At 48.8% G+C, this 11,294-nt stretch overlaps 1 protein-coding gene across 1 annotated transcript in view; it reads right to left on the bottom strand.

The window, feature by feature from the left end:
• Positions 1-10,326, bottom strand: part of LAPTM5 (lysosomal protein transmembrane 5) — a 19,803-nt gene extending 9,477 nt beyond the window's left edge. Inside the window, exons 1-2 of the mRNA XM_010141804.1 lie at positions 10,240-10,326; positions 3,073-3,166 (exon numbers count right to left, since the gene is read on the bottom strand). Coding sequence (XP_010140106.1) covers positions 3,073-3,166; positions 10,240-10,326 — 181 coding nt within the window. The remainder of the gene's footprint in view (positions 1-3,072; positions 3,167-10,239) is intronic.
• Positions 10,327-11,294: the final 968 nt, after the last annotated feature.

Genomic DNA, 11,294 nt, shown 5'->3' with positions numbered 1-11,294 from the left:
CTTATTTTAATTTCTTGTTCAACTTTCATCAGAAAGCAGATTTCAGAGGAGCGTTTGTGGTCCTCTGCTGCCTGTGGCATCTTGCAAGCCAAGACAGCTAGGTATGACAGGCTGCAAGCACCAGAGCATCTCCCTTCTAAGGCAGCTGGTCCCGTCACCCTTCCCATTACCCTGGCAACTGCAAAAACCTCCAACAATCCCAATCCTCCCCTCCTCCCTGACCGTACTGGCAGAAGTTGAGGCCCATCCCATAACCGCTTTTTACAGCAGCAAAACACCCTGCTGAGAAATCTTGAGGGAGCTCTGATTCCTTATAAAGAACTCTATGTATTTTCTCCTGCCTATCTTGTGAAAAGCATTTTCCCATCAACTTTGCCTTATTTATATTCCTGGGCCATGACTGCAGCGTTGGCATTATATATTCTGAGACGCGCTTTAATCCGGCAGGATCTACAAATAGAGCAGCAGATGCTGAGGGCATAGACAGAACCTCTCCTCAGATTGTTCTCCAACTCTTCCATCTGGGTTTTGAAGTCAAATTGAAGTTTTTGTACTGCTTTGCTGTACTGCTTCCCTGCAAGCTGCTGGAAATAGAAGGGCTGCTCGGTGTTTATTCCTGCCATAATCAGAACACGCCATCTCCCGAGCGGAGCCCTTCGGAATGCTTGGGACGAGAAGACACGTGGAAGTGCTGGGGGTTTCATTATAAAACATTCCTTTTGTGTAGGAGGCAGCGGAAGTGAGGGGAGGGGGAAGACCTGTCATTTTGATTGTGTGGGAAGGGGGAGGGGAGGCTGTTAAAAATAGGGCCAATTTCACTCGCTTCTATTCCTATAGAAAACCCAGATTTGAGGAATTGAATGTCTTGTTTCAAAGGCGTGTAATGGTTTCATACAAAAATCTTTGAAAAATCTGCCTCAACAATTTGTTTCTTTTTCTTTAAAGAATATTTCACTTAGATACTTGAGGGATACTTGGCCTTGGATGATCCTTCTGCAAAAAATAATGAAAACTGATTGTCATTTTTCTGTAACTGTATCTGTGGGACAGTATTCTGATCTGCAAACAAGACGTTCAGGTTTCAGCAGTTCAGATCACCACGTTAGTTGGAAGCGTGTGCATGCTCCACCATCAGAAAAAACATTTCCAACTATGCCCGTGTCCAAGCCACATACATCAAAACCAATGCAAACAAAATCCAATGAAAAAACCCAAACCCCTAACAGGACGATGTTAAGGTCACGCTTGCACCACTTTTCTCAGTTTTCATCTGTAAGACTAGAACATCTATTACAGAAGTTGCAAACTGGGTTCTCCTGCATGTGTTGTGCTGGTCCCAGCCGGGGTGCTGGAACACAGGCGGATTCTAGAGCCTGTTTGGTGCACTGCGTGTGGCCCTAGTGGGAAAGCCCTGCAGAAGGCACGTCCAAAGCAGTCATCACGCATGTCTACACTGGGTGTTGAGTTGAGCCGCAGCTACAGAGGGACCTCTGTGGACCACAGCCAGGTAGCCTCCAACCCACCCAGACTGGGCTCCTTTGGAAATAACGTCCCGTGTGAAAGATGTGAGCCGTGACAACTCGGTGTCCTCTTGGAAGAACTCACCCAAATTTCAGTTTTGCACTCCCTGTTGATGCCTCTCAAAACAGCTTTGGTGGATCACAGAGTTGCCTCCTAAAAGCCAGCTGGGCTCTTTCGAAAAATGTGAACCCATCTGTTAGCAATAACTTCACCCAGACCGTGGCTATGCCTGTTTTGGTGCTTTCCACTATTTCTGACTCCCACCCAGAGACAAGAGACTTTGGGATGTGCAGGATCTTCTGTACTTGGTTTCTTGTTCTCCACTTACGGAGGCCTCTCTGTGCATGCTGGCAGCCTGGGAAAGGACACACAGAAAAGTAGGGACCAGGCAAGTCCTTGCTGCTGTGAGTTGCAGTTTTCTCTGACTACGAGACTTCTCCGTAGGAGGAGATGATGCAGGGTGTGTGGTGTGTGGAACCCTGGTTTCCGTTTTTCTGCACACAGCAGAGAAGGGTTATCTCAGCTTGTGGTTTTATACCCAAAAGTGACTGAGAAAAGGAAAAAGCACCCTGTGTTTGTTGCTTCCAAAGAGCTTCATGCAGAATTAGCCTGGTTAAGCAATATTTGAGGTTTGGGGAGTTATTTTCTTGTAAACGGCACTCTGCATGAGATGGCTGCCAGGTCTCTGAAAGCTAAGCTAGATCCTTCCTAGTCCAAGCTGCTGGAATTCAATCAACTGTGATGAATGTGAGGCTTGTGACTATTTGTGGGATATAAAACAGCCTGGCTGCTTCTCGCAGACAACCAATGATCTGCAAAAAACACCAGGGGCTGGGAGAACCTGGGGCTAGGTGCCAAAGGGAGGGGGGAAAGGGCGGTAGGATGGTGTGGCTCTTGGAAGCGCCTTCAGCTGTGATGTAGGACACCCTGCATGGCATGATGAATGGTGAGAAGAGGACAGCTCCATGGCATAGAGGGCAGGGTTTGGGTGGCGATATCAGGTAGCACACACACTCATGGGATATAGCGTGGGGCTGTGATTTCTCCCTGCTCTGGGACCTCGAGGCCACTGGCCAGACTAGGACCATGAAGGAGCTGGTCAGACACTTCAGTGTTTTCCTGGAAGATGCCCAGCTCCTGAAGGAAGCCAGCAGTGTGTGTAAGGCTTCAGTGATCTCAGCTGGTGAAAAGACAGAGAAGGGGAAAGCAGGATTGTCAGATTAACGTGAAGTAGATTGCAGAGGGAGTGGGAAGGCTGGAGGAGCATGAATGTGCTGGAGAGTTTGGGCTTAGGGCTTGATCCACTGAAATAAGGACAACTTCTCTGGTCTCCATATTGGTCTCCAAAAAGCCAACACAGCCATGGCCTAAACCAAAATCCAGATCTTTAGAGCCTAAATTTTGTCTCTGAGTCTGAGCTTTTGGCCCATCTGCTCTCAATACCAGTTTCCAGTTTTCTGTGATGAAAAAGAAAGAGGGACCAATGCAGGACCCTGGGCTTCCTCTCAACCCTACAGACCCTTGCTGCTTTCCAGCATCCCAGTGACCTACCAATTCTGTAGTAATCCTTGTCCAGGTCTTTGCAAAAGCCTTTCCCACCTGCCACCTCCAGGGCGTACTCAATCAGCAGCAGAATGCTCATCACCTGGGAGAACAAAAGCAAAAGACACAGTTCAGTGGCCTTGGGCCAAATTCCTATCAACAAATTCATTTCCAAGGAGCTTGCAGTGGCCACCATCCTATGGGTCTCCAAGTGAGGCAGTTGTGAAGGGGTTGAAATCCTGTACAAGGAAATATTGAGGCAAAAGTGATCAGTTTATGAATGGTTTGGGTTTAATTGGCTTTTTCTAACAGCTTCTGAGGGAGTATGGAGGAATTACACAATTAAGGAGTTTTGTTTCAACACTTTTAATCCAGAGAGTCCTGGGTTTGCATTTTGAAATAGCATTTTGCTTCAGAATTGAGCTTAAATCTAACGGTAGGGTTTTAAAGTGTAAAAAGAAACACGGCAAGAATTGACACAACTCTCCATCTTCACCCCACTAACACTAGTTAGTGGTCTAGTATGGTGAGCACCCAATCTGCAGCCTACCAGGGAGAGGAGCCATCAAAGAAAGTGCTGTCAAGAGAAAAAATACTGGCACGAAGAGGCAAATAAGAGAAACCATTTTTTCTGAGCTGCCCAACCTCTGCCTGTGAGTTATCTGAACCCCTCACTGACGCAGGAAGCAAGTTTGTATCTGCCACCAAGATCAACACAAGCTGGGGTACTGTAGAGATGAAACTTTTCCACAATAGCTGTAGCAGCCTTTCGTTTCAACAGCTGCTTAAGGAAGTGATGCAGGCAAGGAGGAACCGGAACTGTTGTGGTCTGAGCTCGTGTGGGAAACAGCACAAACCAGCAGCTGCGGGGAGATGAGGTAAACCATCCTTAAGTGAGCAGAAGAGGGTACTTTTTGTCTTTTGCAGAGCAATGGCTGGTGGTGCCATACGAGATCTGGGCAGAGCTCAGGCAACAGCAATGTTCAGTCAGATGTGCGAGGGCTGAGAGTGCAAGCAAACAAGACAGAGAGGCATGGGAAAGAAAGCTCTGCATTCCCCCAGAAATGGGGAAGCATGGCTGGGAGGATGGGCTGCAGCAGAGACAGGAACAATGCAGACTCTCCCACTGCAGAAGACCTAGAAACTATTTTCAAATCCAAATTCATCAACTTTCTGTGCCACAAGCTCCAAAAGCAGTTTCCAGAAGAGCTACAGCACATTCCCCAGAGCCCTTTGCTTCTAGAGTGAGCATCCACCAAGCCACACTCTTGCTGCAATGGGGACTGGGACACTGTGTTCCACCACGAGCCTTCCCCCTAAATTTAAAATACTGTCTAGAGTCTGAGCTGGAGGAAAGGATGTGGCACGTTCCATCTCTGGGCCCGTCTCTTGGCTCTCCATCACAAGTGCCGTGTGAGGAACAGGGTACCTCTCCATCACCAGATTTTGGCTTTCACATGATGCTGCCCAGCATGCGACAATCTTATTTATTCCAGTAGAGAATATACATACAGGGTGATGAAACCTCTGCAGCAGGCTGCTTGCCTGGATTTGAGAAGGCGGCAGAAGAAGATCAACGTGGTGTCTCCTCAGCACACCCTGCTCTGCAAGGCTGTGTATATACTCACTTGAGATTCAATCTTCAGCTCCAGAAGAAACCAAAAGCTTCCTGTTTCAGAGAGACAGGGCTGCTCAGACAAGCAGCCACTGTTCCCTTTCTTATTGCTATGTCATGTCAGGGGACAGGCAGGCTGAAAATAGGAAATTTCACCTCCCAGCACTCAATTCACAGCTTCCTTGGTACACTACTGTCTCCCAGCCCATCCTCCAGCCAGCTCTTCTGATTTTATCTCCTACAGCTGCATCTTTTGGAGGACCCCTCTCATCTTGTTGCTGCCTCCATTTAAAAGGAGCTTCGGATGTCTTGGTAAAAGATCTGTAACACCTGGAAATGAAGTGAGCCAAACGGTGTAGGACTGAGGAAGAGCCAGTCATTGCATCGAGGCAGCTGAATTGGGGGTGTCTTGCAAGGCAGAATCTGAACAGCATGACACACGCAGCCCCTGCTGCCCAGTGAATAAATTCGCTGCAGCTGCAGCAGGGTTAAACTGCTGTTAGAGATTGTGCCATGTGGGTTTTGGTTTTTTCTTTTTTAAATGTGTGCAGCTTGACTAATTTCCAAATAATTTCTCTTTATTCACATGGTGTGACAGCTGCTCCTTTTTTTTTTTCACATCAAGTGTTTCTGCAAGAGGAGCTTGAAGCCGTAACGAACAGGGGTCACTGGGGACAGTGAGGAGCTGCTCTGACAGTGCGTTGGGGTGCTGCAAAGGTGCCTGGCAGTGGTGCATGCAAGTGGGTGACACCAGCACTTCGAAGGCAAATAGCATCACATGTAAACGTGGCACTTGCAGAGCTTTTCTTTTTCTTACTTTAATTTAAAAGTGGTTGTTGTGGCAGGGTAGGATGAAGTGAGGAGTGTTTTTAGCTCCCACTTGGTTTTCTTTCAAAACATTTTATCTTTTCCTTCCTGTTGCCGCCTCCTCCCCCTCTTGTTAGTGCAGAAGAGCTGCTCCCTGCTCTGCACAGGGTCTGCTGAACAGCTTGTGTCAGCCACAGCCTGGGGAAGGCGCAATGGATCACAGCTCTGTACCAACACAGGTGAGGCCTGGACCTGGGGAAGATGCCAGGGATGAGACGCTGCTCCTTGAGTTAAAAAGCTGCCAAAGAAGAGCTCGTCTGTGACTGCAGCCAGATCAAGGTGCAGACATGCTGCTTTCCAAGACCTCCTTTGGCTCTAATCAAGGACTAGTAGCAAATGAATTGCAGGTTTTCCACCCATGCTGTGTGCACAGAAGCACCTTTCCAACTAATGTCAAATACCTTGAAGTCTGTTCATGCCTGGGATGAGCTGATGAGCAGAAGGACAGATTCCTCCATGCTTTCTTTGAAAGTCACCTGCAAGTCACCTCGCAACACCCCGTGAAGCTTTGCTAATAACACAAGTCTGTCCTCTCCTTGTTCCTCTCCTTCTCCTTCCCTGTTTGTTTGAGAATTCCCATGATTTATTTCAACTGTCTGTGGAGAGATCAGCAGTGAGACAAATCTAATTTATAGGAGGACAAGACATCACCACAAAGCTTGAGAGCTTGTGTTTGATGGCATTACTATCGCCCAGCATCACTACAATATATCACTGGGATCCATGGCAATAATTTATACTGATACAAACCAACAGTATTGATGTAGCAAATCATCCAAGTCACTACTGAGTTATAAATCCCTTTTTCTTTTCCCCTCCCTCTACCCAGCTGCAGCTACAGGATCAAAAAGATGGAGGAGAGGTAGGGGAAAAAATGGTTGCTATTCTGTGTCATCCCTTAAAGAAGTGAGACAAGACAACCTTCTCTGAAAATTAAACTGTTTTCCAAAGGGTTCTGTGTAAAATAAACCCACTGAGATGACAACGGCTGGTACAGATGCAGCGGGATCCGCAGGCACTTGGGGGAGTTCCAGGCTCTGGTGTTGCAGCGATAGTCACTGCAGCAGCAGGGTCGAAATGCTGAAGGCTCAGACTGCCCCTGCCCATTGCCCATGTCCTTTACTGGATTCACCCAAGAGCATCTCTGGCTGCTTAGTCTAAACCCAAGTTGCATGTTCGTTGCTAATGCTCCCTGGCATGACATGCCTGCATTGATCTTGTACATCGTGCTTGTGGTAATCACTATTCTGGTTTTACAACAATGCACCACAAAGTTTCAGACAGTGACCCAAAACCCTCCTGTCCACCACCCACATCCAGCTGGTCATGGTGATGGTGGCTGAACTGCACAAGAGCTGTGATTTAGAGACACAGGTTTCTTCCTGCCCGGGCAGCTCTGGCACTGGGGACTACCGGTGTGGGCAGGGAGCAGAGAGAGGACTCAGCTGTGGCTCCGCAGCATCCACTCCAAAGGCACAGTGAGATCCCATGATGAGATTACATTGCTTGAGATCTGTTTGGTGCAGGGTGAAGCCAAATCACACCCTGGCAGAGCAGAAAGGGGGCACATGCAGGTGGCTTTGACTGCAGTGTGAGAGTTTGTCCTCATTAAAATTTCACATGGAGTTACTACTGCTAAGTCCTTTCCTGCGAATGTGCTTAAGACACGCTGAGGGTGATGGGCAAGTCCTCACTAAAAATGGCCTCAGAGTCGCATTCATACTCAGTGCAGACTTGTCCCACATAAAAGAGGGCCAGTGGGCAGCTCCAGCAGTAGCCTCCGATTGCCCACACTGCCATTCTTAGCTTGCTCCCTGGCTTTGGTTTGAACCCCCCCAACCACTTTTCTCCAGGATCGATCTGCTCCAGATGGGGTTGACCCCCAGCCAGGCTTCAGGGCACAGGATCAGTCCTCTTTGAGTCAGCAGTGTAGAGAATCTAAGTGCTTTGCTTTGCCACACTTATTTATATAGGATAAGGTGTAAACTACAGCTAAGTTTACACCACACTTAATTTCTGATTTGAACCGTGTCTCCACTGCTAACAGTCAGGAAAGGAACAACCTTCACAGCAATAAAATATACTCTGTATGGAACAGCCTCTGCTCATAGAGAGCCCCGTCACACTAGAATATGTCAACTGTGGAAAAGAAATTACTGAAAAGGAAACGTGAGCAGAGCAGGAGATTGTTAAACGCAGCAGCGAGTGATCAGGATAGTTTTCATGTAACCTCAAGCTCCAGAAGTCTCTGCTATACTGACTGCAGAGGATGCGCAGGTCAGGGATCACTCGGTCCTGACCTGCTTCAAATATCCTCTTCTCCAAGCAGCCGCTGCTGGCTGCTGTTGCAGAGAGGCTGGTCGGCTGGTGGCCCTTGGGGCTGACTCACGACGCCTGTCTTATGACTTCTGCCTTTGCCGTTTTGCGAAGAAAAGCAGCTTCTCCTGCCTGCCCTCAGTGGACCTCTGAACTCTGCAGACTCTTCCCCGTAAGCATGGGAAAGGCTCGCTGCAAGGCTCTCTGTTCAAACTAACCTGCTGTCCTCAACAGCCCCACAAGGCTGGTTTTGAAATAGCACGTCTTTCATATGGTGTCACTGGTAGTTCAGTTGTCCCTCTTAGCCACCAGCACCAGAAGGTGCTGTCTCCTGCATCACACACCGGGGCAAAGCAGGAATCTTTGTGGTTGTTAGTGGCATCATGGTGAAACACTTCCTAGAAAAATGTGCCTCAGTTCAAAGCGTTTGGTGACTTCTGAGAAAGACAAAGGAGGGGTTTTTTATGATTCACTCACCCAGCTAGGGAAAACAAATTCATTTTCTGTACCTCTGTTTCACCGCTGATAACAGATAGCTCACATCGCATGGTGCGCTCGTAGCTTCTTGGAGAAAATGTGTTGTAGTTCCCTGCCTTGTGCTTCCCACTTTGCACAGACCTTTACTTTTGGCAACTTGTCTTCAGATCTTGGCTATACTTCGTACTGAGGTCCTATTTCTAAACACTCCAGGGCCATTCCTCTGTGATGGCCCTACGTTTAATTGCTTGTCAGAAGTTGCTTGTGCTTTGCTGCAAACTCTCAGCCTTGATACGTTTCAAATTTTGTGTCTTGGGGATGTGCACAAGAAATGCACAAGAAATGCAGCAATTTCATTTTCTTTAGAGCACTGAGATTATAAGCTTTGATCTTGTGGCAGAAGGGGAGTAGCCTGCCCAGGGTGCTCAAAAAGCAGAAGGCAAAAGATGTTATAAAATTGCATCACTCCTTTAACCAATCTCACGTTTTTGAGGTCTTCAAATGATTAAAATATGCCTTGGAAATGCCACTGCAGTGCCTGGCTTTCAGATAATGCCAGGGAAAAGATACTGCCAGTTCCATTCCATGAAGATGCAGCTTAGGCCCAGGTTTCTCTACTCTCCTACGCTGGACTGGCATGGGACCATCTCCTGCCCCAAACTGCGGAGGAGCAGAGAGGTTACGCTGAGCCCAAGCATGGCTAACCCCCTCACTTGCTGCTGCCAGCAAGCCACGTCGACTCTGACTCCTGACGTCTTTATAAAATCCTGTCATCACTCACTCAATGCTTTCCCTTCATCCCACCATCCGAAAAGAGCACCTAAGCTGATCTCCAGATTTCTTGGCCTTTTATTTAACAAGGCGACTCCTCCTCCAATGTATGCAGGGATGGCACGGTGGAAATCAAACCTGCCACAGCAGCATGTCCGACCCTGCCTTGGCTTTGTGTGAGTGAGAAGGGGGCTGTGGTGCACTGAGGTTGCTCCTGCTGCCTCTGGGAAGCAAACTCGTGCTGCTGGGACACTGTGGCACGTCCTTCCCATGTCACAGCTGCTGTCCCCAGTGCGAATTCACAGGCTACAGCTCCCCTCACTTCATTTCTGTGCAGGGAGTGGGTTAAGAGCCCCCATTAACTGTTATCACCCTGTAGGCTCCCAACCCGTGACCGTGTGCACCAAGCGCAACAGATGGGGGTATTTTAAGTGCCTCTGCTGTGTGAGAAACCACATCCTCTGTCTGACCTAAAGCCGCCTGAAAGCACCTCTGTGCAACCAGGTGGTGTGGAGAAATGTCCCCCCAGGCTCTGCTGCCTCCGCTCGCTGCCATCTGTGCCCACCCCGAGCAGCTACACCAGCTGCCTGGCAGCCGAACGCAGGCCCGGATCCAAACGGAAACCAAAACGGTGCGTTTAGTGTCCAACAGGCCGTGGAGAGAGAAATGAGGCAGCTTTGCCCTCCCACCCATTGCTCGCCCAGGGCCCAAGCCCCTTCTTCCTCCAGTGACCCTGAGTTCCAGCGCTCCCACAGCTTCCATTGCCAGTCAGACCCAGGTAGCCGTGCTGAGCCCTGGCCAAGCTACATCCCCCTGCGTGGGTACCAGCTCCTGCACTGAGCTGCGAGGGGAAGCAGAGTGAATTTCCAGGAGCTGCAATCAGTAGAGTCAGGGGAAAAAGTAGTTAAAAAAGCCTCCCAATGCAATACATTTCTTCCTGGCCCCTCCTGCCCCCTACCCCCCCACCACCTTCTCCTCTTGTCCATCCCTGTGAAATCATTGGTTTTTCTCTTTGGGGACACAGAAAAATCTTGTGATCTGCAATGATGACACCTTCTGTGGAGATTACACCTCTGCCTCTCTTTTCTTGTCTCCCTCTCCCTGTCCTCCCTTTCAGTCCCGTAACTCACCACGTGGAAGATCCCTAGAGCGACTGTTGCTGTCTTGATGTTGAAGAGGCAGCATTTGGGGGGCTCGGGGATCGCCGGGGACGTCATCTTTTGATCCCTCTGCACCGCTGTAAGTTAATGAGGTTGAATTTGCAGCAACCGCCCCACTGAAAAGCGAAGCGAGCAGTGAGGCTCAACTTCCTTCCTGGGCTATAAATGTGTTAAGTCATCTACAAAGTCACATGAGAGCTTTGATTTCTCAATAATAAAGAAAGCAAAATTGTGTTGCTTTTCCAACAGATCTATTAACTGCTCGCACACCCCAGATGGCAAATGTAAGCACAAATGCTGCTTCGGGCAGGTGAGGTATATGGGGAGAGAAGCGATCCGAAGCAGGGTGCAGCCTTGTCCTACAAAAAATCATCAGAAACAAAAGCAGGGGGCCAGGAATTTCACCTTAAACTTGACCCACTGTTTTTGCAGCGAAGCATCCAAGTTCCTCAGTTTGAAGTGGCTCGTTCCTTGCCAGCAAAGTCACCATTCCTTGGGAATGCTGCTGGGAGCTGATGCTCGAGCAGGCTTGGACTCTGCGACCAGAAGGATGGTGGGACTCCAAGGGTCGGGGTTCTTGGCTGAGACATCTGCATATTTGCTCCTGGTTCCTGGGACAGCTGATGTGATTTATGTTAGTCAGCTCCTGGAGAAGAAAGGGAGCTGAGAGATGTGAACCTGGTGACTTAGCCACTGTGCGGGACGTCAGCTGTCTACCTCTGCTTGACCTTACCTCATCGTGCTCTTTGATATATATATTCTCATAAAGACTTTTTTTTTCCTTTTTTTCCTCTTTCCCCACCCTGTGGGACAGAAAAGTCACGCTTTGACCTTCCGTGGAGCAGAAGTCTGTCACTTCCTGGGGAAGGGTCTGACAAGCCACAGCAGGGTGGCAGCTCTCCATCAGGTAAATGCAGGTGAAGGTAATGAGAGAGTCGGGCACACTCAGGCAGGCTCTCAGGGGACTCAGGTGCCAGAGTGCCCGGTTTTAGAATCTCAGATGCACCCGCTCCGTTTACTGTTCT

The sequence above is a fragment of the Buceros rhinoceros genome, unplaced genomic scaffold (genome assembly GCF_000710305.1).
Source record: "Buceros rhinoceros silvestris isolate BGI_N320 unplaced genomic scaffold, ASM71030v1 scaffold3688, whole genome shotgun sequence".
Taxonomy (NCBI): Eukaryota; Metazoa; Chordata; class Aves; order Bucerotiformes; family Bucerotidae; genus Buceros; species Buceros rhinoceros.
This window is presented reverse-complemented; position numbering and strand designations above follow the sequence as displayed.